General features: G+C 50.8%; 1 protein-coding gene across 1 annotated transcript in view; it reads right to left on the reverse strand.

Moving 5' to 3' along the window:
* The window catches only part of GFPT2 (glutamine-fructose-6-phosphate transaminase 2), a 48,176-nt gene extending 27,753 nt beyond the window's left edge, over window positions 1-20,423 (reverse strand). The window contains exons 1-4 of the mRNA XM_019469698.2: window positions 19,634-20,423; window positions 3,890-3,997; window positions 2,443-2,541; window positions 1,783-1,908 (exon numbers count right to left, since the gene is read on the reverse strand). Of these exons, the coding sequence (XP_019325243.1) occupies window positions 1,783-1,908; window positions 2,443-2,541; window positions 3,890-3,997; window positions 19,634-19,640 (340 nt within the window). The 5' untranslated portion in view covers window positions 19,641-20,423. The remainder of the gene's footprint in view (window positions 1-1,782; window positions 1,909-2,442; window positions 2,542-3,889; window positions 3,998-19,633) is intronic.
* Between the last annotated feature and the right edge of the window lie 6,157 nt (window positions 20,424-26,580).

Raw genomic sequence — 26,580 nt, forward strand, 5'->3', positions numbered from 1 at the left:
ATGAGTTGCTAAAGAAATTCTACGAATCTCTGCTTACTTCTCGTGTTTTTCTTTTCAATTACTCACCCTGAGTCAGGGCAGGCATTTTCAAGTTTGGGTGTGGGGCAGGGGGATCTGCTTGGAGCCTCCCTGCTTTGGGGACACAGAATCCCCGACTACACTGAAGTGAGGCTTCACTTTATCACCTAGGGTGGCAACCTCTCAGGGTACATGGTCTTGGTACAGTTTTTCCCACCAGCCCCACTGCTCCAGGGGTCAACCTCTGTATCTGGCTTGGGATTTGGCTGGAATAACATTCTAGGTCCTCAGCACCATGGGGTCTGCTGTCCCCCTCCTGGATGTGGGGCACTGACCCCGGAAGTGGGATGCCCTATGGTTCAAGGCATGGACTAGATCCAAGGATCTGTCCTCACTACCCAAGACCCCGACCACGTGGATGCACGTGTAGCCCAGCCCCCAGGGTTCTCTCCAGCTGTTCTGCCAAGCAGGAGGTATGGGGCTCTCCTTCCATTCTCCAGAGGAGTCCTTCCCTTCCAAATTGGGCAGGATGAGCCAGTGTTCCCAGGAGTAAGGGACATTGAGCAGAGAGGTACCAGTCTCTCCTATGGCCCAACTTCCACGACGATGAACTGCAGTGACTCTTGCCAAGTGTTTAGCTAAAGTTTCCTGCCAATAAGCACTCCTCAACGACTCTGGTGGATCTGATTTCTACTTTACTATGGGGCTTGGTAAAAACTGACACTATGCCAGGGAATGTCTTGGGGTGGGGGGCCCAAGGGACTCCAGAGGTCATTCTCTCTGCCGGTCACCCTCCCCCATCATGCCCAGGGGTGGGTCACTGGGGGCTTCTGACCTAATCAGGCCTAACCTAGAACGGAGACCCACTGGAATCTCCAGACCTACCAGCCCTTCTCTGATGAGAGGGCCTGGGGGTGTCACTGAAGAGAACTATCCTGTGGGCCCGGGCATGGGACATGGACCCACGAGCTGGGGCATTTGGGAGAACCAGGGATCCTGCAGCTCACCAAAGAGGGCCTGGTATCCCCGTGACTGCCCTGAGCAGTCACCATGTCCCCACTCTCTGTGGGGTCACTCTCTGTGACCCTAGACCACTGCTTTTTCAGTGGAACTCCAAGGTACTGTGAGCCCAGTTACCATATCTTCTAGTTTTTCAAGGAATAACAAAAGTCTGGACTTTCAGGTTTGGTAATTCTCATATTTAAAAAACATGACACAAGCCAAGCAGAGGGCTCTGCTGCTTGGAGGGAGGCCCTGGGCTGCCTGCTACAGTCTCTGCTTCTCCAAACCTCAAGCCTTTGGCAGCTGAGGCCTCATGGCAGGGCCCAGGATTGGAGCAGGCACTTCAGACATTAACCGAGATCAGCACTACCCTGGCTCAAGACCACTCTCCTCTGGGGAAATGAAACCCATCCCTCCCTCGGGCACCCAGCCCTCCAGAACAACACAGTCCCTTGCAGAACAGTGCCCGACTCTTAGACCTCTCATGCTGCCAAGTCGCACTCAGGCTGGGTCTCAGAAGCTGGGAGCAGTCATGGGAAGTCGCCACTGTTTTCCTGTAGAGGCCTGGGTAGGGGTCAGCCCTGCCCAGGAGCCAGGCTGAGTTCACCTCCTGTCTAAGGCCCAGTGCTATCTGTTTGGATCCTCGGGGAAGATGAGGCAGGGAGAGAAGCATGCCAGTTGGCAGTGGGTGTGGATCCACAGTGGCACAGGTCAAAGCCAGGCAGAACCTTCAGGAAGGGGACGCAGGGCCACGCTACATACCGTTGCCTTTGTCTGAGCGCTGTGGATGGCTGTTGACAGCATTGGGGACCCCATGGGTAGCCCAGCGCGTGTGGGCAATGCCAAAGTGGGTCTCAAACTCCACCTTCAAGTCCATGCTGTCTTGTTCTAGAAGCAAGAAAAATAATCATTGACACATTACTGTTATGGTGAGGTGGCATGATTACATGGACACACCTCAGCCACGTCAAAAGCACATCCCACCTTGGACTGCAAAGGCCCTACCCTGGGGATTTCTGCCAGATCCCTGCTGTAGTTTACTTAGTGCTTATCAGTAACCTAAGTCACCAGCCAAAATGAGCTTACTTTAAAAAGAATATTATAGATCATAACTATAAATGGAAAAATAGTATCATTTGCCAGAAAAATTAAAATAAATACATACGTACTAAATATTAAAAAAAATCCTCATGCACCACCTCCTAGAAAAACAAAAAACCCCAGAAAACCAACCTTCCCCCAAACAAAACAAAAACAAAAACAAATCCCACACTCTGAGAAACACAGTTTTACGATGTAGGCTTAACTCTCCTTCTATTTATCCATGCTTGGATAAGTGAATATTTTTAGTCTCGAATGCTATTGGAATAAAAGACTTTAAACTGACCCATGCTGCTTTGAATGGGCATGTGTCCCACTTACTGTAAAGTTCTTCATCAAGAGCCTTGACATTTCCTCTTTTCTTGACCAGCTGGATATGTCTTTCTTTGACTTCGTTATTATTTCCATCGATTGCCACACCTGTGGGACACACATGATTTTTTTTCCTTTTTTTTTTGCATTGGGATTTGTTTGGTCTCCTGCACTTTGTTACAGAGTACAACCCAGGGTGAGGGCTGCACAGTGCTGTGGATTTGTCCGTTCCCGTTGGCCAGGCTTGCAGCCTGGAAGAGAACTACACAGCGTTCAGGATGTTGATTCAGCAAGATTATGATGTGGCAGCAAACAGGGGAGGCGCACCTGGGACCTGGGCTGTGGCCGCCTCACCTGGCTTTGAACCAGGGTGCATCCCCGGGAGCCTGCCTGTGAGGGAGGTTCCTCCACGCCCACCACTGAAGGTGGCGGGCTCGCTTGAGGGCACTGATGGTGCCATGCCCTGTGCTGACATCCCTACTGCATTAGTGTTCCTAAGATCCTTCATCTGACATGCTTTCCGTTAAGAATGAACAGGGAGGGGAGCCTGGGTGGTTCAGTCGGTTAAGCATCTGACTCTTGGTTTTGACTCAGGTCGTGATCTCTCAGTTAGTGAGTTCCAACCCTGAGCAGGGCTCTGTGCTGACAGGGTGGAACCTGCTCTGGATTCTGTCTTCCTCCCTCTCTGCTCCTCCCCCACTCGTGCTGTTTCTGTGTCTCTCCAGATAAACTATACAAAAAAAAAAAAAAAAAAAAAAGAATTAACAGGGATATGAAAATATCTGGCTCCCCCTTTCTCCTAAGGCTGCTTAATTAAAAATGGGAAGTGGACTAAATATCCACCAGTCAGATGGATGAAGAGGTAAGCTCTGAGATAGTCACCCAGGGGAGGATTATACAGCCACTGAGCAAGATCCTTAGGAAGAGTTTAGGGTAACGGGAGATGTGGGAGATAAATGAAAACAGGACATAAAATTATAATTCTATAGTTACGATCAGGTTAAAAACAAAAAGTAGCTACGTGTGACACCCCCACATCCCCATACCACCCCAACATACGCACAGCAGTGACCAGAGGAGGGACACAAAGATATTAATGCGAGAGCTTTGGTAGAGATTTTTTTTTTTACCGTTATTTCTTCTTTCTCCTGTTCTCTAGTTTCCTTATTTTTTAAAAAAACTTTTAATGTTTTTTAATGTATTTTTGACAGACAGAAATGGAGCATGAGTGGGGGAAGGGCAGAAAGAGAGGGAGACAGAATTCAAAGCAGGTTCCAGGCTCCAAGCTGTCAGCACAGAGCCCAACGTGGGGTTTGAACTCACCAACCATGAGATCATGACCTGAGCCGAAGTTGGGCACTTAACCCACTGAGCCACCCAGGCGCCCCTCCTTTTCTCTAGTTCTCAAGTGACAGGAACAAGCGTTGTATCTATGAGGGCAGTCTGCGGGGCCTACCTGCCGAGTCATAGCCTCTGTACTCAAGCCTCTGCAGGCCCTTGATGAGGGTTTCGAAAATCTCCTTCCTTGTCCGGGGGACTCTGTAGTTCATGTAGGCGAAGATTCCTGTTGACAGAGGGGGAACCAACATGTTTGTAAATCACTCGGTTGGTGTTGAGGGAAAAAAAATGCTTCTGGGGACGCCCACCCAGCTGGCATCCCGGGAGGCCTTGCCGGCTGCGTGCGTGGCCTTCCCCTGACATAGCCGAAGAACGATGTGCTCCCCTCTGCTTCCGGAAGGACAGCCCAGCAAGCAGCCCAGCCAGGGACGAGAAGTCTCGCGTAGCATGTGAAGAACGAATAGGTATGCCTTGGCCTTGCGATTTCACCGCAGAGAATTTATCCTACGGACGCAGTCACGTGACCTGGCTTTCACCATGGCAACATTTATAACAGCAAAGATCAGCTAAACCACCCAACCACCTAGGGACATCTCGAGGTCCCAACCCATGTGGATTCCTTGATTTGCACAGAATATGCCCGGGAAGGGTCCTAAGGAGGTCACAGCAGGTGAAGGAGGCTGCAGCAGGTGAAGACAGGGGCTGAGGCCTTTACTCCTTCCTGCTCAGCCCTGTTGCCTGGAGCTTTAGCGTCAATAAATGCTACTTTCGCAACAGCAAAACCAAAATCATCTCTTGGCCCCTGGAGAATCCCTACCTTCAAGGGAGGCCTGCACTCCAAGATTTTATTTGGCTTTATTCTCCATATTTGTATTTCGAAATAACATTTTCCTAAATAGGAAGTAACAGCCGTCACACTGGCTCTCTCTAAGCTGCTCCACTCCCTCCCTGATTAAGACTATGGACCCTTGGTCTGTCTCTGTCCTGCCCTGCGAGTTCCCTACCCTGACGTCCCTCTGTCCTTCTGTCCTCCCTGCTCCACTTGGGAAAACCTGCCGTCCTCAAAGCTCAGCTCTGATCCCGCCCCCCCCCCCCCCCAGCAGGCTTGTTCAGGCCCCAGCCTCCCCGGTTTTGGGCCACCCCAGTGCTCTTGCATCCTGAGACATCTACATCCGCCGACAAGGACACAGGCTGGCACTTCTATTTTTTCATTTCTCACTGTGTCTTGGCATACCGTCCTTATTCAATAAATGCATGTGGAATAGAACGACTGTAAATCTGCATTAATCAGGGAAGCAAGAGTATGGATCATGAACAATACTGGCCTTCAGGAATATTTATAACTCATCTTCTTTTTTTTTAAGTTTATTTATTTTGAGAGAGAGAGAGTGAGATGGAGGGGGTAGGAGAGAGAGAGAGAGAGAGAGAGAGAGAGAGGGAGAGATCCTAAGCAGGCTTTGCACTATCACCACAGAGCCCGACATGGGGCTCGAACCCATGAACTGTGAGATCATGACCTGAGCCAAAACCAAGAGTCAGACGCTTAACCAACTGAGCCACCCAGGGTACCCCATAGTAACCCATCTTATTGAGAACTCACTATGTGCCAGGCACTGGGCCAACCATTCCCATACAGGTGTCAATCAAAGTTCAGAGGCTGTATTTACCATTACCTCCCTTTACTTTCTAGAAGAGAAGCTTGGGAGGCTGTGACTGAGAACCAAGGAGACCTGACCTTAGGACTTAAATGCTCCTAACCACCAGGCAGGGCTTCCTCAGGGATGAATGGAGTTAAAAGGTTTATTTTCCAAATTTTAATGATTTGATTAAAAAAAATTTTTTTTAATGTTATTTTTGAGAGAGAGAGAGCACAAGCAGGGGAGGGACAGAGGGCGAGGGAGACACAGAAACTGAAATAGGCTCCAGGCTATGAGCTTTCATCACAGAGCCTGGACGCGGGGCTCAAACTCACGAACTGTGACATCATGACCTGAGCTAAAGTTGGACGCTTAACTGACTGAGTCACTCAGGCACCCAATGATTTGATTTTTTAATTTTCCTACTGTTTTTCTGGGATGCTGGAAAGGTCTGACCAGGATTAAAAATTTGCCAGATATCTGCACCCCCACGTTCATTGCAGCATTATTTACAATAACCAACACGTAGAAACAACCCAAGTGTCCATCCACAGATGGATGGATAAATATTTACAATGGAATATCATTTGGCCATAAAAAAGAAGAAAATCTGCCATTTGCAACAACATGGATGGCACTTGAGGGCATTATGCTGCATGAAATAAATCAGACAGAAGAAAGACAAATACTGTATGATCTCATATGTGGAATCTGAAAAAAACCAAACTCATTGATACAGAGATCAGATTGGTGGCTGCCAGAAGTGGAGGAGTAGGAGATGGGAGAATTAGGCAAAGATGGTCAAAAGGTATAAACTTCCAGTTATAAAATAAGTAAGTCCTGAGGATGTAATGTACAACATGCTGACTATAGTTAACAATACTGTATTGTACATCTGAAAGATGCAAAAAGAGTAGCTCCTTAAAGTTCTCATCAGGAGGGGGGCATCTAGGTAGCTCAGTGTTGGTTAAGTGTCCGACTTGGGCTCAGGTCATGATCTCACGGTTCATGAGTTTGAGCCCCGCATGGGGCTCTGTGCTGACAGTGTGGAGCCTGCTTGGGATTTCCTCTCTCCCTCTCTGCCCCTTCCGTGCTCTCTCTCTCTCTCTCTCTCTCTCTCTCTCTCTCAAATATAAATAAATAAACTTAAAAAAAAAGTTCTCATCAGGAGGAGAAAATGTTAACTGTGTGAAGTGATGGTTGTTTAACCTTATTGTGGTGATCATTTCACAATATATACATATAGCAAAGCATTGAGTACACCTAAAACTTTTACAGTGTTACATGTCAATTATATCTCAATAAAACTGGGGGAGGGGGGAAGGGGGAAATGCCAAAGATGAACCACAGAGAGGACAACCTGCCTGAGGGCTGACCACAATTATACACAAAACCTCCCGTAATATCTCCAGTCATTAAGAAGATTAGGTTCAAATCAGTATAGTGTATCTGAATGAATGACAAAGTGTCCATTAAAGGAATGTTGTATCCCTAAGCAGTGAGTGGGGTCACATTATATGAACATTTAATTTGCTAAAATTCATTCTTCTAGACGTAGACAAAAGAGAGGCGATGAAATTCAGAGGTGCTAAAAATGGTAATTTGAGGGGCACCTGGCTGGCTCAGTTGGTTAAGCATCTGACTTCAGCTCAGGTCGTGATCTCATGGTTCAGGAGTTCGAGCCCCGCGTCGGGCTCTGTGCTAACAGCTCAGAGCCTGGAGCCTGCTTCAGATTCCGTGTCTCCCTCTCTCTCTGCCCCTCCCCTGTTCACGCTCTGTCTCTCTTTCCTTCAAAAATAAATGAACATTAAAAAAAAAATTTAATGCTATTTTTCATTCTTACGTCCTGTGCGTTACCATACACAGTATATATTTGCACACAAGTATTAAAGTGCAGAATTTCTATATAATTTCTTTTATTATTTATTTTTGAGAGAGAGAGAGACAGAGCACAGTGGGGTAGGGGCAGAGAGAGACAGAGACACAGAATCCAAAGCAGGCTCCAGGCTCCGAGCTGTCAGCACAGAGCCCAATGCGGGTCTCCAACCCGTGAATTGCAAGATCATGACCTGAGCCAAAGTCGGACGCTTAACTGACTAAGCCACCCACGTGCTCCCAGAATTTCTCTATAAAAAACATGAACACTGTGCTTTCTGAGCAGTTACAGATGCTTTCTTTTTAAAATGGCTAAAGGTAATTTTGGTGGTCAGCTATTTTTGTCTTCCTGGCTGACACTAGATCAGGTGAGAGGCGTTGAGTGTAAGGCCTTGTGTATAGTTGGGGCACCTCCCCAGCGAAGGCGCCTGTCCCCACAGGGCTGCTGAGCGTTTGGGTCACAGGAGTTCACACTTTACCCTACACTTCAGACCTCAACACATCTGGGCAGATGATGTATTTTTGTCACCTTGCTCATTAAAAAAAAACAACCGAATAGTTACCTTCTAATGGAAATACTATAAAATTTTGAACAGTTCTATTCAGATATAAGTCACATGCCTTAATATTCTCCCATTTCAAGTGTACAGTTCAGTGGTTTTCAGTACAGTTGATCATTGAACAACACGGTTTGAAGTGCTCGGGTGGACTTTTTTTGATAACTTCAGTACTGTACTGTAAATATCTTTTTCTCTTCCTTATGCTTTTCTTCATAACGTTTTCTTTTCCCTAGCTCACTTTATTGTAAGAACACAGTATAGACTCCATAGAACATACAAAATATGTGTTACTGCTTATTGGTGAGGCTTCCGATCAACAGTAGGTTATTAGTAGCTGGGTTTGGGGGGAGTCAAAAGTTATCTGGAGATTTTCGACTGTGTGGAGTGTTGGTGCCCCTAACTCCCCAATTGTTCGAGGGTCAACTCTGTGTTCATAGAGTTGTTCAACCATCACTACAATCTATGTTCAGGTGAAACTTTTCTTTCTTTCTTTTTTTTTTTTTTTTGCTGTTTATTTATTTTTTGAGAGGGGGAGGGGCAGAGAGAGAGACAGAGACAGAGATAGAGACAGAGGATCCAAAGCAGGGCTCTGTGCTGACAGCAGTGAGCCCGACGCAGGGCTTGAACTCATGAACTGTGACATCATGACCTGAGCCGAAGTCAGACGCTCAACCAACTAAGCCACCCAGGTGTCCCCAGGTGAGACTTTTCATAACATTAATTTTTATAATCTCTGTGTGGGTGAAACTTTTCATAATATTAATTATTCTGCAAAATATCAAAGTTCTCGGGGCGGGGGGGGAGGGGAGGGGAACGTGGTCAAATTCCAGTCACCGTAAAGACCACAGAGCTACGTGAGACAATTCTGTCTGATCATTTTTGGAGTCTTCCCTGGCATCCCGGGAATCCTTCTAGAATTACAGCTGCGCCTCACGAAGGGGAGCTGACAGGCATTGCAGATGACTTGAAGGCCCCTGTACAAACTCTGGAAAGGTTTTAAATCTGAGATACTTTCATGAGAGTGCTCTAGGGCCTCTGTTGTCCACCTGTCTCCTGCGACTCCCCTTCTCCAGGCCGGCCAGCAGTCTGAACTCCTGTCAGGCATGTATGTTCTTCGAGTGTGTCTCTGGCTCTCAGATCCAGAGTAGCCTTCTTGGTGGGAATGTGGGGGTGCTGCTGCCAGAGCCCCAGCGGCGGCTGGGCTGGTTAAAGCGCCCTTGTCCTGAGGACCACCAGCTGTGTCCACACCCAGCCACTCGGGCACAGTTTGGGAGAATATTCTGGGGGGGCGGGGGGCGGGGGAGCAGCTGCCAGGAGTGGTTTCCGAGGTCTTTGCGCAAGAAGGCATAAATCTAATTTCAACATAAAATCTCTTGCATGCTGACATCTATTCAATAAGCTCTTTCATTAAACTAAGCACCATCTCTCTCCCCTTGCAGCTCTCCCTCTTGGCAGGCTTCTCCCTGCACTCTACTGAGATGAAGTAAATAAAACGGCCCAGACACCATGCTCTTACTATTTTAAAAAAATTTGGGGCGCCTGGGTGGTGGCTCAGTTGGTCAAGCGTCTGACTTCGGCTCAGGTCATGATCTCACAGTTCGTGAGTTCAAGCCCCGCGTCAGGCTCTGTGCTGACAGCTCGGAGCCTGGAGCCTGCTTTGGATTCTGTGTCTCCCTCTCTCTCTCTGCCCCCCCCCCGCACCCCCCCCCTCGCCCCGGCTTGTGCTCTGTCTCTTTCTCTCAAAAATAAATAAACATCAAAAAAAGATTTTTTTAAATGTTTATTGATTTTTGAAGGAGAGAGAGACAGGGTGTGAATGGGGGAGGGGCAGAGAGTGAGGGAGACACAGAATCCGAAATAGGCGCCAGGCCCTGAGCTATCAGCACAGAGCCTGATGTGGGGCTCCAACTCACAAACCGCGAGATCATGACCTGAGCCGAAGTCGGACGCTCAACCGACCAAGCCACCCAGGCGCCCAAAAGATTTTTTTTTTTTTAATTTAAGAAATGGAATAAAGCTGCTTTTCTCAGGCATTTCTTTTGCCATGCACGTCAGAATTCCTGTCTGGAATCCCTTGCATCTGTAAAAAGAACAGCAGTGAGGATCCATTTTTCACCTATGAGATCAGCAAAGATCCAAGAGTTTGACAAGAAGCAAGAGTTTAAATTTGTGCACCCTTTTTGGGAGGCAATTTGGCAATCTTTCAAAATTAAAAATGTACACATCTGTTGGCCAGAGCTGTTGCTAGGAACGTATCCAACAGATAACTCCGCAGTGGGGTATGTGTGAGTGCAGGAGGATGGTCGCTCAGTGCTGGAGACTGGGGACAGCCTGCTGCGTGGCAGGGACCAGGGAAGTGGCAGCACAGCCATGTGGTGGGGCCCCTATGGGACCATAGGCAAGTGGCCTTCCCTAGAGAATGAAGTGAAGCTCGGTGTTTTCCTGGAAAACTAGCTACATCTCCAAGATGTGTCAGGGGAGAAAGCAGCTCATAGAACAGGAGTAAATTATGCAAGGAGGGGTGGGGAGACACGTATTTCTGGAAGGGCACCCGAGACCTGGGTGGGGGTGGGGGCCGTGGTTGCCCCTGAGGAGGGGACTGGATGTAGGGCAGAAACTTCCTTTCCACTCCACATGTGCTCTTTGTAAGGTTACAATATTTCGCCACGTGCCCATATATTCTATTTTACCATGTGCGGCTCTATGAATGAGATATTGGGAGGTATGGGATTGTCATCCAGCCCAGTCTGACTTTGCAGACTTCTCCATGACTCCCCAGTCCCGCTCAACCAGAAGAACGATGGCCACAAGGAGGGGAAACTGCCTGAGCACACCTTCCCATGTATAAAAGGGCGGGCTCAGGGTCACCCAGGGGTGTTCCCACTTCTGGGTAGTGTGAGGTGCCCATGTAGAAAATGCGGGGGATGCACAGGAAGCCAATACTTTCAGAACCTTATCTTGTCTGATCCTCATGACGTCCTGTGCCAAGGCTGTGGTTCCCATGGACAGACAGAGTACCTCTGGCTCTTGTAGTGAGTCATAGCCGGGTCTATCTGAGTGACTGCAGGTTGTCTCCCTGGTGCTCCCCACAAATCAGCATAAGCCCTGTCTTACGGTCCTACCCCAAGGAGTGAGAAATAGCTCCCATAGAGGTGACTTGGTTTTTGGGGGGAGATGCCCACCCTGATGAAAAAACCTCTGAGCTCCCCTGGTGGGGTCCAGGCCATGCTGCCATGCCCTCTCTCGATCCCTGGGAGACTCCTTCTTGGCCCCCACCAGACATTCCTGCTTCTGACTCCACTTTCTCTGCCCCTCCGGGTCACGGCAACTACAGCAAGTCTGGCTCCTCCTGTGTCCCTCCCTCCCTTGCACAGCCAAGACGGTAAGATCCCTCCTGAGGTGGCTTAAAGAAATGCCTAGCCCTGGGACAGAGGCCACTCTGGCCCAACCATCCCAGCTCAGCACCTGCCCCGTGCCCACACCCCACTCTGGCATCCAGAGCTTCCAAACAGCTTCCCAGGGCCCTACTCTTAAATCACATGGGGAAAGTGAGTGAAAGGGAGAAAAGCCAAATTAAACCCCAGGAAAAGCTCCAGATGAAGGCAGGATGGAGACTAGTGGCCCCTCTGCCTGGCTCACCTTGAGGTCTTGGGGGATCCAACACAACCTCTGCAAACAGCATGAAAGATCATACTGGAACTCAGGATGAAAGGCACCACAATGAGGTCCTTCCATGCAGGCAGGGGACTCTCAGCCTTGGAGTGACAGATGATGACAATGATCAAATCGGGAGGCCAAGTCCCCTGGACACATAGCCAAAACTGAGAGCACCAAACTCCTAGAATCTTCTTTATAACCCTTGGAATGCCTGGGGTGGCGGAGAGGAGCAGGGGCTATTTGAGGCCTGGAGGATGAGGGAAGAGGTCAAATTCACAGTGGGCAGGCTGGAGTCTGTATTATGAATCTGTGACTACAGTTTTGGAAAATCTTTCCTTCCCTCTAGGCATTAGCTTCCCAATGAAAGGCCTGCCCTCACTGTAAGTGAGGGTGGACGGTTCAAGGCAGAGATCCAGCCTGCATCCCCCAAGGGTTAGGGGCTCACTCCATGGGTGCACATTACCACCCAGCCGGGCTGGGCACCCCCCCGCCCCCCCCCAGGACTGAGGGTGCTTTCTCCACCACCATCCCATGCTTCTCCGCACTGAAGGGGCTGACCTTCTTAGTCCATGAGCCTAGTATAGATTAGATACTAGTCCAGTTCTCAAGTCGGCTTACTCTCCACCCAGGCAGAAGACATGCCGGTTGGATTTCTTTCTCACAAAATTCCTGAGCATGTGTGTTTGTGAGAGTGTGTGTATACATGTGAGTGTCTGAGTATCAGGGTGTGTATGTGTGTGAGTGAGCGTGTTGGGGTGTGTGAGTATATATGAGTGGATGCGAATGTGTGTTTGAGTGTTGGGTGTGTGTGAGAGTATGAGTGTGCATGTGTATGTGTGAATTTGTATTTGAGTGTTGGGTGTGAGTGTGCATGAGTATGAGCATGTGTGGGTGTGAATGTGGGTTTGAGTGTTGGGTGTCTGTGGGTGTGTATGAGTATGAGCATGTATAGGTGTGAGTATAGGTTGAGTGTTAGGTATGTGTGTGTGGGTTTGGCTGTTGTGTGTGTGAGTGTATGGGTGTGAGTGTGGGCTTGAGTGTTGGGTGGGTGTGGATATGAGTGTGGGTTTGAGCGTTGGGTGGGTGTGTGTATGGGTGTGAGTGTGAGTTTGAGTGTTAGGTGTGTGTGTATGGGTGTGAGTGTGGGTTTGAGTGTTGGGTGTGTGTGTGTATGGGTGTGAGTGTGGGTTTGAGTGTGGAGTGAGTGTGAGTGTGTGTGGGTGTGAGTGTGTGTTTGAATGTTGGGTGTGTATAGGTGTGAGTGTGTGTTTGAGTGTTGGGTGGATGTGGATATGAGTGTGGGTTTGAGTGTTGGGTGGGTGTGAGTGTGTATGGGTGTGAGTGTGGGTTTGAGTGTGGAATGAGTGTGAGTGTGTATAGGTGTGAGTGTGGGTTTGAGTGTTGGGTGGGTGTGTGTATGGGTGTGAGTGTGAGTTTGAGTGTTGGGGGTGTGTGTGTATGGGTGTGAGTGTGGGTTTGAGTGTGGAGTGAGTGTGAGTGTGTGTGGGTGTGAGTGTGAGTTTGAGTGTTGGGGGTGTGTGTGTATGGGTGTGAGTGTGGGTTTGAGTGTGGAGTGAGTGTGAGTGTGTGTGAGTGTGAGTGTTGGGGGTGTGTGTGTGTATGGGTGTGAGTGTGGGTTTGAGTGTGGAGTGAGTGTGAGTGTGTGTGGGTGTGAGTATGTGTTTGAATGTTGGGTGTGTATAGGTGTGAGTGTGTGTTTGAGTGTTGGGTGGGTGTGGATATGAGTGTGTGTTTGAGTGTTGGGTGGGTGTGAGTATGTATGGGTGTGAGTGTGGGTTTGAGTGTGGAATGAGTGTGAGTGTGTATAGGTGTGAGTGTGGGTTTGAGTGTTGGGTGGGTGTGGGTTTGAGTGTTGGGTGTGTGTGAGTGCATGTGGCTGTGAGTGTGGGTTTGACTGTTGGGTATTTGTATGTGGTGTGCTAGTTATGGAGCAGGTCTACTCTCCTGGGTGAGGCCCCCAGGTCAGAGAGGCCACTGGGCCAACCAAGAGGACCACAGTGGAGGCTGTGACCTCTCTGGGCAGCACCATATTGATGCGTGGGGACTACAATTCCTGCTGCCTCCTCGCAGAAACAAGACCAAAGGCAGAGGTGCCAAGAGGACGAGAGGTCCCACGGCAATGTTCTCACACAAAGACACAGGGACCCCAAAGCCTGGCTCAAGGTCAGGAGGGAACTGGATCTTCTGAGGACGGCCTCACCCTGCCTCTGGCTTCTCTGGGACCCCATGGGTTAAAGTTTACCACACCACTGGAATCCCTGTGATAACAGGAGACTCCACTTCCTGCAGTAAATGTGGGCAAGGCATTTCTATTTTTAAGAAAAAAGTTCTTGTTGTCCTTGTCATTTCAGGATTTCACAAAGAGCAAAGGGAGAAACAACATATACTCTAAATTGTACTAAAACATGCTTTCAAGAAAGTGTGAAGTCTTGTTTAAACTGCCAAAATTTGGCCGTAAAAATAAAGTCAAACTTTTTTTGGTGAAATATTCCCTTGGAAAACGAAAGAGGCAGCCGATCAGATCAACTTGCTTCTTTTTGCATCAATCTCCAGAACTTTCTCCCAAGGGTGTTTGTAACCTCCAGTCCATCTCCCTTTACGAGCAAATTTCACTAAATATGAAAATAATCCTTCAATGTAAAAGCACTGTCTGCTAATGTTACATCACCGAATTTCCAGAAGGTTCCTGTGAACTTGGGAAACCCCCAGTGAATAAGACCAACTGATGGAGGAATGGCGTGATGAAGGGGAGGAGGAGGTGGGAAGATCACTTCCAGCCCTGAGCCCCTCCCCAGATGGTTTCTGGGAAGCCGTCTGTCTGAGAGTGCATGCAGTGGTCTTGTGGGCAGGATGCCAGCAGGGTTCGGGAACTTCTGGACTGGCTTCCGTGAGCCAACCATATGCACCTCTTCTCAACTCCACCATGAGGGACTTCACATTGATGACCTGAAATTAGCCATGGTGAGCCAGTGGTCAAACATTTAGCAGCACATCCCTGAGCAGGGGCTCTGTTTGGCGAGGCTCTTGTGGCTTGGGGACATAGCAAGGCAAGCAATCTGACCCCAGAGTCTGTTCCCCAAGAACTCCAGTCCAGCCCCTTCTGAGGTACCCTTCCATGAACTGAACCATTACAGGGAGGAAAGGAGTGTGTTAGATATGACGGGGTTCCCAGAGCCAGAAGAAGTCTGAGCTCTCCCCTGTGTCTTGTAAACTCCCTGGAACTTTGTTTCCTCAGCTGAAATGAGAGACAACCTCCCTAAGCACATGACAAGCTCTCCTAAAGACTGCTGTGTAAGCAGATTGTGTGTGTGTGTGTGTGTGTGTGTGTGTGTGTGTGTGTGTGTGTGTATGTGTGTGTCCTGGCCCCTTTTGATTCTGGGGAATGAAACCACACCTGCTTCTCACAGGGAAGAGATGAGTAGGAAGAATATCTACATGCATGGAGGCCAAATGGAGTGAGTGCCATATTTACAGGACACAAGCCCTGACTTCTAGAAAAATTGGAAACTATTTGGTCAAACGGGGTATGTAGCACCATGCCAGTGAAGGATGGGGTCTTTAACTGATGCCTACATTCACCTTCTGACTATGGTGGGTCTAGTCTGCAAGTTCTGGGACCAGGGCACTTCCATGTGTGTGTCAGACATAGAGGGGAGACTGGTAGCCTCTGGCCAACATCCCTGTGGCCATGACTTGACCATCTGAGATTAGCAACACTGGACTATTCTTGGGGAAGGCACCTAAAAGCCAGAGCCCAAATAATAATGGATAAATTATTGGATAATGGATAGGGGAAGCTGGGTGTCTCAGTCGGTAAAGCGTCTGCCTTCAGCTCAGGTCATGATCTCACAGTTCATGAGTTCAAGCCTTCAAGCCCTGGGTCAGGCTCTGTGCTGACAGCTCAGAGCCTGGAGCCTGCTTTGGATTCTGTGTCTACCTCTCTCTCTTCCCTTCCCCTGATCACATACTCTCTCTCTCTCTTGAAATAAATAAACATTAAAAATGTTTTTAAAAATTATTGGATAATGGATAAATAAACAATGGCCCTCAAAGATATCGGGTCCTAATCCCTGGAAGCTATAAAAATATCTTGATGCAAAAAGGTCTTTGGAGATATGATTAAATTAAAGATCTTGAGATGGGAGACTTTCCTGGATTATCCAGTTGGGCCCTAAATGCAATCACAAGTATTGTTATGAAAGGGAGGCAGAGGGACATTTGACATGGAAGAGAAGGTGAGGTGACCACAGAGGCACAGACTGGAATCAAGAGATGCAAGCCGAGGGATGCTGGCAGCCACCAAAGCTGGAAGAGGCAAGGGACAGATTCTTTCCTAGAGTGTCCAGAGGGAGTGGGGCCCTGCTGACACCTTGATTTTAGTCCCATAAAACTGAGTTTTGGACTTCTAGCCTCCGAAACTGTGAGAAAATAAATTTAGGTTGTTTTAAAGCAACAAGTTTGTGGTAATTTGTTACAGCAGCCAGCGGAAACTAATATACCAACTAAGACAAAAGGTAACGGCTTCAAAGTCTTTTTACCTTCTAGCAAAATCTAAGAATTTGCTAATTTTCCATGGCCAAGTTTTTTTCCACCCCTCTCATAAATTACTAAATGCAGGAGTAAAGGATAGGGCAGATTTAAGAATTCATGGATGGGGGTGCAACTGGGTGGCTCACTTGGTTGAGCGTCTGACTTGACATAAGCTCAGCTAATGATCTCATGGTTTGTGAGTTCAAGTCCCACATTGGGGTCCCTGTTGTCAGTGCAGAGCCTGCTCCGGATTCTCTGCCCCCCTCTTTCTGCCCCTCCCCTCCTTGCATGCTCTCTCTCTCTCTCTCTCTCTCTCTCTCAAAAATAAATAAAACATTAAAAAAAAAAAGAATTCATGGATGGTAAGTGCAATCCTTTTTGCCAAACTTTCATGCGTGCGTGGTCCACACCGCCATACCCTTGAACATGCTGTGCCCTCAGCCTGGCACACCTGTCACCCTCTTCTCTCTATGGAGCTCATACTTGAGGTCAGGCTCTTGCAGCACTGTTCCTGGGAAGGTTAGTGCTCCCTGCCTCTGCAGTGCTGGGGTCTCAACTAAGACTGCGTGTGGGCCATCAGGTAACATCAGTGAGTGAGGCAGCTGGGCAGGAGGACTGGTGAGCTAGCACCCATCATCCTAGGGGCCACTGTGCAATATTCAGACATATATAACTCAAGGCTGCTCATCTTCAGATTTTTTCAAGAGAACTTGAAAATCCTCCCTACTTATGTGAAATCTCCCAATTTTGTAATGGAAGACTTTAAAACATAAAGTTTAAGCCCTGTGTACCACACAGAAAGATGTCTGCCGACTGGTTTGGCACAGAGTTACCAGGCTGTGGCTTGTGTCAGATGTCTTCTCTCTGTGGCAGCTTTTACCTAGTGAGCTACCCCATCCCTGCTTGGTGACCACCTGCCTCTCCAACTCCTTGCCCCTTCTCTGAGGGGAGGCTCGTGCCCATGTGGCCCCAGGGCCTGGAAAACACAGGACCTCTCCAGGAGCAGCACTTCACTAATGGCTGAGCAAAGAAGGAAGGAGAGGAGGAATGGGAAGATAGTAACCTTTCTATTGGCAGACAGCAACATGCCAGCGTCTCTCAGATGTCAACAAAACCTACCTGTCCCTCAGCTAAACTCTCAGTGCACTGAAGCTCTGAGGGGCATCTTCTCAGTGTGTGCAGGGTCAGCTAGCACTGGGTCCAGGTTTCTGCGGGAGAAGTGGAGTAGACAACGGGGAGTAAGAGCCAACCTAAGCCTGGTCATTAGCAGCTGAAGGGAAGGCTCTCAGCTCAACCCCTGCTGACCATGGACGGAACAGCCCTGAAGATGTGACCACATCACAGGTGGCATTCGAGGTGGCAGATCACAGCAGGGCCACAGCCAGCCCAGAGAGAAGACCTAAGACTGCTCCTGCTCAGACAGAGGCATGAGCAGACCCCTTCGGCTTCCAGTTCCCCAAATGGAAAGTTGATGAGGGTAAGCGACTTATTCCAGGAGCTTCTTCACAATTTCTGCCCTGTCCTTGTACCAAGTACGCAATCATTGCCTTAACATTTTTCTATAAAATTGACCAAGTGTTTGAAAACTGACATAAATGCTCTACAAAAGAACACAACCATAAAAAGGAAAACCAGTATCACTTGTCATGCACACACAGGCCATTATCCAGAAACAAACAAACAAACAAAAAACGAGAACAACGTGTTTCATTCTCGACAGCAGCTGTTGTCAGGTTTGACTTGGGACAGCCTTCTCCATGCAAGGGGTGCTCAGCCAGTGGGGCGGGGGGGAGAGGGGCTCTGTAAATGACACATTAGCACCCAGGTGAAAAGAAATAACTTTCCCACGTTGGATATCACTCCCTGACTTAACCAAGGGCTGCAAGGTGGGTGGGATAGGCTGGGGTGGGGGGGCTTGATGTAAGGATATAGGTAGTCACAGGGCCAAAGCTCATCCTTTCCTTAGGGGACAAGACATGTGCAGCCCTTTAAGAGAGCAGAACTGGACCCCAGATTTGGAGAGTCTGAGCCCATCTCTCTTTGCAGAGATGGGCTCAGAGAGACAACAGAGAAAGCTAGATGCAAGTTGGAAGCAGGAAGGCAGGCTGGGGGAGAGGCGGGCCCAGAAGGGCACCTGAAAGGAGAAAGGAGGGAAATTGCCAGTGCTGGAGAGGCAGAGCAAGGGTCTTGGTCAGTGCACTAGTCTGGCTCTAAGGCCACCAGTTGGCCAAGGGCCTTGAATGCCACACTGAAGGGTTTAGAACCCAAAGGGCTTCTGGCAAAACTGCCACCTTTGCTTCTTCTTCTTCTTCTTCTTCTTCTTCTCTCTCTCTCTCTCTCTCTCTCTCTCTCTCAACATCCAAGGCAGCCCTATACATTGTTAACGATGCCCTGTAGCCCGGAGATTTTGGCTGAAAGTTCAGGAATTTAAATTGATGCCCGCTTGGCCTGGGGGAGTCTGCATCCCAAAGCGAGCTGTGGGCTCCTTGGTCAGTGGTTCTTTTACACTTTCAGGAGCCGTTGGCCTCAGAAACAAGGCCTGTACAGATCTTGGCCCAGGGCTCACCGCTGGCACATCCCGCCCCACAGCCCTGGGCGAAGTCAGACAGAGGCCTTTCATGGCTTCAAAAGTTCCACCAGGTCCTCCAGCCACAGGAGGCTGGAATGGGTAACTGAATCCTACTCAGGGAAAAAAAAAATTAAAAAGGCACAGTGACCTTTTGTCCCAGCACAAGTTCCCGGCCCTCTCCCCAGCCAGCGGAGGCGGCCCAGCCAGGAGAGTAAGGAATTGCAGATGTGCGCGCAGGGCCGCAGCAGCCCTCGCCATGGCCCAGCAGTCTCCCGGGACAGCGCCGAGGCGCCGCGGTGTTCAGGACGCTGGAGCCCAGCCCCACTCCTCGTCCCGGACTCCTTCTCCCAGCTTTGCCTCGAGGCTCGGCGGTCCATGCTGCCTTTCCCCCCAAGCCTCGCCGAGAGCTCTTTCAGCAAAGAGGCGGCAACATGGAATCGACCCTTCTAGGGACAAGAGGTTCATTTTGGCACGCGAGGAGAACGCACAGGCCCTTCCCGAGCGCACGAGGGCAGCTCCCGACGCCACGGGGCGAGCCCGGCCGGCTGCCGGGAGGTTGCAGGTGGGGTCGCCTCTCCTGGGTGGGCGCGGTGGGCTGAGAGCAGTGCTGGGCACCCCGCGCCCCGGATGCGTGAGCTTGCGCGTGGCCGCCTTTGTGGGCGACTTGGGGTGCTTTTCTCACTGGACATGGGGGGAGGGAGGGAGGATACCTCTGTGTTGTGAGGGTCCAGGCCCGGGACAGGATCAATTTCGTCCCCTCCGTGGGCGGCCGGGCCGGGTCGCCCTCATCAAGTCCGACACCAGGGTTGGGCACCCTTCTCCCCCACCCCTCCCTGGGACACCCACTCGGAGACAAGAGGCAGAAGGAGGCAGGCCCGGCCGGTGAAAGCCCCTTCTCGGACCTGGACAGATCGATGCCCCCCTCCCGCACCACCTCCGGGTCCCCGGCGCCCGGCTCTCGGGCCCAGGCGCCGAGAGACTGGGGAGCCGGAACCCGCGGCCACCACACTCACCGCACATCGTGGCTGCTGCTTGCGCCCTTCGCGGCTCTGGGATTCTGCGCGCTCTGGACACTCGGAATTCCGTGCGCGCCTGGCGCTCCGCGGGCCTGGACTCCCGCCGCTCGGCCTCAGGACCTTATAGCTCGGAGCCCTCCGCCAGAGGCGGGGCCAGGGCGGGGCCTCCTCCTGCCTGCCTGCTCCCCATTGGTCCCCGGTTGTCGTGACAACGGTGGGGACTGGGCCCCCAGGAGTCAGGGAACTGGGCGAGGGGCGGCTCCCAGGCGCAAGTTCGGTCTGTAACTCCTGGGTGTCGGGTCCTGAAGATGGACCGGGGGGGTGGAGACCGTCTGAGTTCAGACCCAGACTCAGGCTCGGTCTAGGCGTGGGACCTTGGACAGGGGACTGAATCGCTTTGTGCTTCAGTTTCCCAGTCTGTAAAATGGGATGACAATGGAACCTACCTGCCTGGTCCTGATGAGGATTAAGACGCAGAGCACAATGGCGGGCGTGACGCACGTGTTCCCCTGTGCGCCCTTCTGTTTGCCGGGCTTCTCCGAGGGCACCAGAATCGCTGCACACTGTAGGTGTTCAAGCCTGGTCCCCTCTCTGTAAGGAGAGAACTCTAGAGCCTGATTGATAAATGAGAAAACTGAGGCCCCCTCCGAGGTGGAAAGGGACTTTGCCAAAATAGGGCAGCCGGAATTGACAAATTCCGGCAGTGGCAGAATTCGAACCCGGGATTTCCTGGAGAGCCGGAGCTTCAAGATGAGGATTCCCCCCAGGTCGTGAGCCAAGCAGGGGCGACCCAGGGAACCACCCCCTCCCGGAGCAGCGCTGGCGGACCTGTCCTCAGCGCACTGGCCTGCACAAGCCAGGGGCTTCTCCGCCCACCCGCCTGGAGCCCGAATGGGGCCCAGCTGTGAGTCACTGAGACTTGAGTTCCTCCGCCCTGGTTCCCGGCCGTCTCCTCCCCTCCCCACTGCGCTCCGGGCCTCGGTCTCCCGAGGAAGGTCACGAGAACTGGCCCAACACTGGCGTACTTTGAAGCCATCTGGTGTTTTTTATTTTACTTAAAAAAAAAAAATCTTGATATTCTAAACAGATCCTCCCCAGTCGTGTTAGAGCACAAAACGAAACTTTCTGCGTCTTGTCTCTGGCATTTTTCCTGATGTAATTAATCTCTGTAGCTTCACCAGGGCTCTGCAGGTCCTACGGGGGAGAAGGTGTTTGGTTTACCCACTTGCCCGTTGAGGAAACTGAGGCTCAGCCACAGTAAGGAAGGGGTTTGGTTGAGTCATCCTGCTGGGAAATAGTGGAACCGGTTCTGGAGCAGCTGTGTTTGCCTTTCACCCTTCACTCTGCAGGGTCACTTTCATTTCGTTCATCCATTCATTCCCTCATTCCTAAGCAGCTGCTTCATACCTGTCCTGATGCTTAATGGGACTTAATGATGAGTGGAAATAGTCCATTCCAGGGACTCATGTGGCACTTACGGAGTGGTGGGAGGCAGACATTAATCCAGTGACACCAGGAGAACAAGAAAATTCCAGGTTGGGATTGGGAGACAGGGAGGGGGCAGGGCAGGTTGGTGGGGAGGGGGCCAGACTCTGCCTGGGACTGGGCTGGGGCTGGAGTTGGTACAGGTCAGTGTAGACCCAGGGCAGCTTGCCAGAGGAAGTTAACAGACTGGAGAAGGGAAGTTCAGGCATGTGCAAAGGTCCCACTGCTGACGATGATAGCTGGAGTTTGGAGTCTGGAGATGAGGCTGTTTTGCCCCAGCCCAGAGATGGGAACTCGAGTCCCACCCTATGTAACTGAGGTGGGAACAGCATGGTGTCATCAGGCCCTCTGCAAGCACCAAGACACCAGGAGCCCTGGGATCCTAGCAGCTTCCAGATCTATCTCCCATCCAGCTCCCCAGTGAGGAGTGGCATGGATGCTAGGACCCCTGTGGAGGTATCTGCATCTGCTAGCCCATTATCCCTCCTGCTTTGGGACTAGTTATGTGACCTGGACCACATAGCCACTAGGTCCCCCTGGCCCTGGCATTGGTTCAGGAATCAGCATGTGGCTCATGCTGAGCTCTTGACAGCCTGCTCAGGGACATGGGAGAGATCAGAAAAGATGAGCTTCTTCCCTGTCTGATGGCACAGCTGTCTGGAAGGTAGACTGGTGATGCTGGGGACCGTCTTGTCAACTTTGGGGTGGGGTGGGGAGAAGCTGTCCAAGAGTGAGGCAATCCAGAGCAAAACAGATCTCTAGGATGGAGACAGGTGCACATTTGTTTTTTGAGAGAGAGAGAGAGAGAGAGAGAGAGAGAGAGAGAGACAGCACGAGCAGGGGAAAGGAACAGAGGGAAAGAGGGAAAGAGAGAAAGGGAGAGAGACACAGAGAATCTTAAGCAGGCTCCACACTGAACATAGAGCCTGACAACGGAGCTTGATCCCATGACCCCGAGATCATCACCTGAGCTGAAATCTAGAATCAGGACACTCAACTAACTGGGCCATCAGGAGCCCTGAAGATGCACATTTTTTTGGAGCCCCTGGGTTTAGCTGGGGCTGAAGCCAGATTTATTCCTGGAATTCTTGGTATCAAGGCTCAATAAGTTCCCATCTTCACTGGAGGCACTTCAAAGTGACTTCTGTCATTCGCAACCAAATTGAGTCCTGATTGCTTCAACCTCCTGGAACTGTGATCTGAGGTTCAGGGAAGCAGTTACGCAGCTGGTGGCCCCAACCTATAAGGTGCTGCCCCTTCCTGCCCTCAACCTGGTCAGGGACCTGTCTTGTTACAACCCAGGAGGCCCCTGGGATTTAGTAAGATTAAACAATCTGCCCCAAGTCACACAGCCAGGAAGTAGGGGGCTGGTCTGGATCAGGAGGCCCAGGCGTGGCCCCTCTCAGAAGAAGGATACAAGACCATGGGTAGATGCCTTGCCTAGCCTGGCTCCATACCTGTGCTCCCAGGAGAATTCTGTGCCTGAGAATTGAGCTGGAGCCAGAAACCCACAGGGCCTGGCTGATCACCATGGATGGCTCTGGCCTCACTTTCCAGGAGTGACCTTGACCATTCTGGCCAACAGAATAAGACCACATGCTGGATTAGGTAAGAGCAACCACAGATGTGGTTTCTTCACCTGCCCATTTTTTTCAGATCTCAAGTCAACTTTTATATAACTGGGGGAATTTGTTCACTGACTGGTTTCTCCCAAAAAACCCAGAAATCTACTTCCTTCTCCTCTTTCCACATAGTCCACTAAGTCCCACGGCTGTCCTGGTAGACACGGAATGTGCTTGCTAGCCTTGGGCCACAGCGTCTGTTCAGATGCTTTTTTTTTCCTTTAACGTTTCCACTGGGTCCTGGAGTGGGTTATAGGGTTCCAGGTATGATGAGGGCTGCCCTCTAACTCCTGTGGGATTCCTAGCTGGGCTTTCAACAGCTCCCATGCTGTCATCGGGGCCCTCACCACCAGTCTCCACTTATCCCAGCTGGGCTGTGGCCACTGGGTGGCCCAGGGTAGTCACTGGTTCCTCCTGATCTTCTTGTTCCCCTCTGAAAGCAGAAATGCCAGGCAGACCTCGATGTCAGCTCCTGAAGGTCCCAGGGACCCAGCCCTGCCAAGAGCCATGGGGCGCAGGCCTTCCCAAGCTTCAGCAGAGGGTCCAGGGAGCTGGGGGGGGGGTGCAGGGTGCTGAGGTGTGTAGCTGGAGCTCTGCATCGGATCACTCCCTCCAGGGGTTGGGGCACGAGATTCTTAGGGAACCTGGAATAGTGCCCATGGCAGACAAGGTTCAGGGAACCCAGGCCAGAGACTACCTGGGTAGAGTTCCTTGCCTCAGGGTGGCTCATCCTCAGCTGAGATCTGTGGTGGGGAGCACAAGCAGAGCGAGGTATGAGGCCAGACCTGGGCTTGGGGCAGGAAGCCACGTCCCCCAGACTCCTCCCTTTTCTCTTCTATGGGGTTGGGTCTGGTGGAGTGGATAGGGGTGGGGTGGGGTGCAGAGGCGCAAGGCTAGGGAGGGTTTTAACGACTGGCCCCAGGACCAGGGTTCGAGGACAGCCAGCAATGGAGATCTGGATCGGAAACTGAGGCAGGAATTCTGCCCTGAGTGTAGGCCTGGAGGGAGTAAGGCCTCAGGAGGTTGGCAGGGGCGTGGGAGAGGGGAAGCATTGTCCGGCTCATTTTGGGTCACCAGATGGCTGCCCCCACTCTCCCACCCCCAAGGCCAGCATTGAGGCAAGAGAAGCCCTCCCTTCCCTTTCAGCTCAGCACGGAGGTGACCTTCCTAAAGAGTTCCTTGGAGCCACGGACTTTTTCCAACTTCTTTCTCTCTTCTGCAGGGACTGAGGAGGAGTTCTGTCACAAGCCTGAGCTCCCATATTCTTTTATGACTGGAAATTAATTTAACAAAATAACAAAGTTAATTATAAATCTGTATAACTTTGTTCTTCCAGGAAAGATACACATTCATTTTAGGAAGGAAATAAAAAAGAATCTTGTAAGGGTTAATCCTGTCAAGTTTTTTTACGACTGCCCCAAAACAATATTCTTTGCATTGGTAGTCATTATTTAAACAATAATATGGTTATACCGCAAATACTGTTTTGTAGCCAGAGTTTGATCTTTGGATTAGAAAGAATTGTGGGGGCGCCTGGGTGGCTTGGTCAGTTAGGCATCTGACTCTTGATTTCAGCTCAGGTTATGATCTCACAAGCAGTTCGTGAGTTTGAGCCCCACATCCACCTCTGCAGACAGCATGGAGCCTGCTTGGGATTCTCTCTCAAAATAAATATATAAAAACTTAAAAATAAATTTTTTAATGTTTATTTATTTTAGAGAAAGAAAGACAGACAGACAGAGGCATGAGCAGAGAAGAGGGCAGAGAGAGAGGGAGACACAGAATCCGAAGCAGGCTCCAGGCTCTGAGCTTGCAGCACAGAGCAGCAAGGCCATGACCTGAGCTGAAGTTTGACACCCAACCGACTGAGCCACCCAGGCTCCCCTAGATATATAAAAATTAAAAAGAAAGAAGAAAGAAAGAAAGAAAGAAAGAAAGAAAGAAAGAAAGAAAGAAAGAAAGAAAGAAAAAGAGAGAGAGAAAGAAAGAAAGAGGGACAGAAAGAAAGAAAAAGAGAAAGAAAGAATTGTGCTGTGAAGAAGCCCGGATGTGGCCCAGAAATGCCAGCACTGTCAACGCACTTCCGGTGCCATTGCACCCAGGCAGAGCTGGGCCTCTGGTCTGCCCAGCCAGGAGACAGTGGGGGTCTGTCCTTGCGGGCGAGCAGAAATCTAGGATTGCACACATTGGCTGTTGGCATTGGTGAACGGAGAGCAGCAGCTGACCCCAGGAGGTGCGGGCCCTGGGGACACAGGAGCTGGTGATAGTAACACCTGCACAGCAGAAGCTCAGCCTACTCCGAGCAGTGAATTCTTTCTGGCCCCATCACTTTAGGCAAGCATCTCCTCTGGGACAAAAGGGCACCAGATCCATTTCTTTACCCCTCCCCCGCTCTGTGCCCTGGGAGGCTGACCTTCCCAGGGGTCCCAGGCCCTCTGGCTTCTGGTTGGTTCTGGCCAGCAGGAGGTCTGGAGAAGGAGGGGGTGAGGTCAGGATAGAAATCTTCTCCCTAAGGCCTCAGCTTGGGTCTGGCGGCCTCTCCCACACTGCGCTCTCTGGATCCTGCCCCTTGAGGTCTCAGAATGGTAATGTTCTGGCTGGGCACCTCTGAGGCTGACCCAGCCCTCCCCACTCCCTTTAGGAAATGCTCTGTCATCCTGTCTGAGGGTGTAACCCAAGGTGACTAGTTGTCTGAGTTTCACTGGGACCGTCCTGGGGTTAGTACTGAAGTTCCCACACCCCAGGGAACCCCTCAGTCCTGGGCGAGCCAGGCGGGGGTGGCAATTGGTCACTCTAGGGCCACTAATGTCGACTCTGATGCTGCATTCCTGCTTTCTTAACTTTTTGTCTACTAAGACGAGACTAAGAAGGGCCCAGGGGGTGTCCTGGGCTTCCAGTTTCTCGTCACCAATCAGATGAGCTAGCAATTCTGGTGATGGTTTCCCAGTGCTTGAGTGTGGCTGTGTCCTGAGAGGGGCTTGCCTTCCATGTCCTCCCTGTGCTTCCCTCCAGGCTGGGTGCTGGCTGTCCTTTTAGCCTTGATTTCCTGCCTGGCCCCATGGGCAGCTGAACTGACTATTCCATACACTGCTGATGTCCTGTAGATTCTGGGAGTGGGTAGAGGAGGGGCTCTTTGAGTGTGGTGGCTAATGTCACCTCCATGTTGTCCAGTCTAGCAGCGGCATTTGGCTATGATTTTTAGAGCCTGGGGCAGGGACAGAGGGTGAAGGTTTGGGGTCCAGGACTCTTCTGGCATCCCTCTCCACTCTCTGATGGAGAGGAGCATTTCCGGGTGGGCCATGCAGATAGGGCAGTGAAAACCATCCTATACAAGGGTCCATCCAGCTCCATGAGGCCGCGTCTGGGCCCCAGAGCAGACCCAGAGCCATTCTTATGTCATGTGTGTCCTGGTTTCCATGTTTGTTAAGGCAGTGGGGACGCAAGAACCTCCTGGCCCCTTCTAGCTTCAGGGAGGGTCTGCCTGGGCATTTACTTGGCACGTAGGCAGTGGAGCGACTTCTGGAGCGACTGATGGGCAGTGGGGGAGTTCGGGCCTGTTTTCCTTCCCTCTGGGATCAACACCCTGGATTCCTCTGTGGAACTATCCCTTCTCTCCTCTTAGCCTCTTGGATCCCAGGGGGCTGCCTTCCCTCCTGGCTGCTGTGGTGGGCACATGGCCCAGGTCTGGACAATGAGGGCACCACTGGGAACATAGGGATGGAGTCTGGACTGGACCTGGGCTGATAACAACCAGTGAGTGTCATCCCGGAGGAGTTTGGCCGGAACCATCAGAAAAAAGTTTTCTTCCAGTCCCTCAGGTATTAGGGTATAGGACGG

Source organism: Panthera pardus, unplaced genomic scaffold (genome assembly GCF_024362965.1).
Source record: "Panthera pardus isolate Hobbes unplaced genomic scaffold, ASM2436296v1 HiC_scaffold_2, whole genome shotgun sequence".
Taxonomy (NCBI): Eukaryota; Metazoa; Chordata; class Mammalia; order Carnivora; family Felidae; genus Panthera; species Panthera pardus.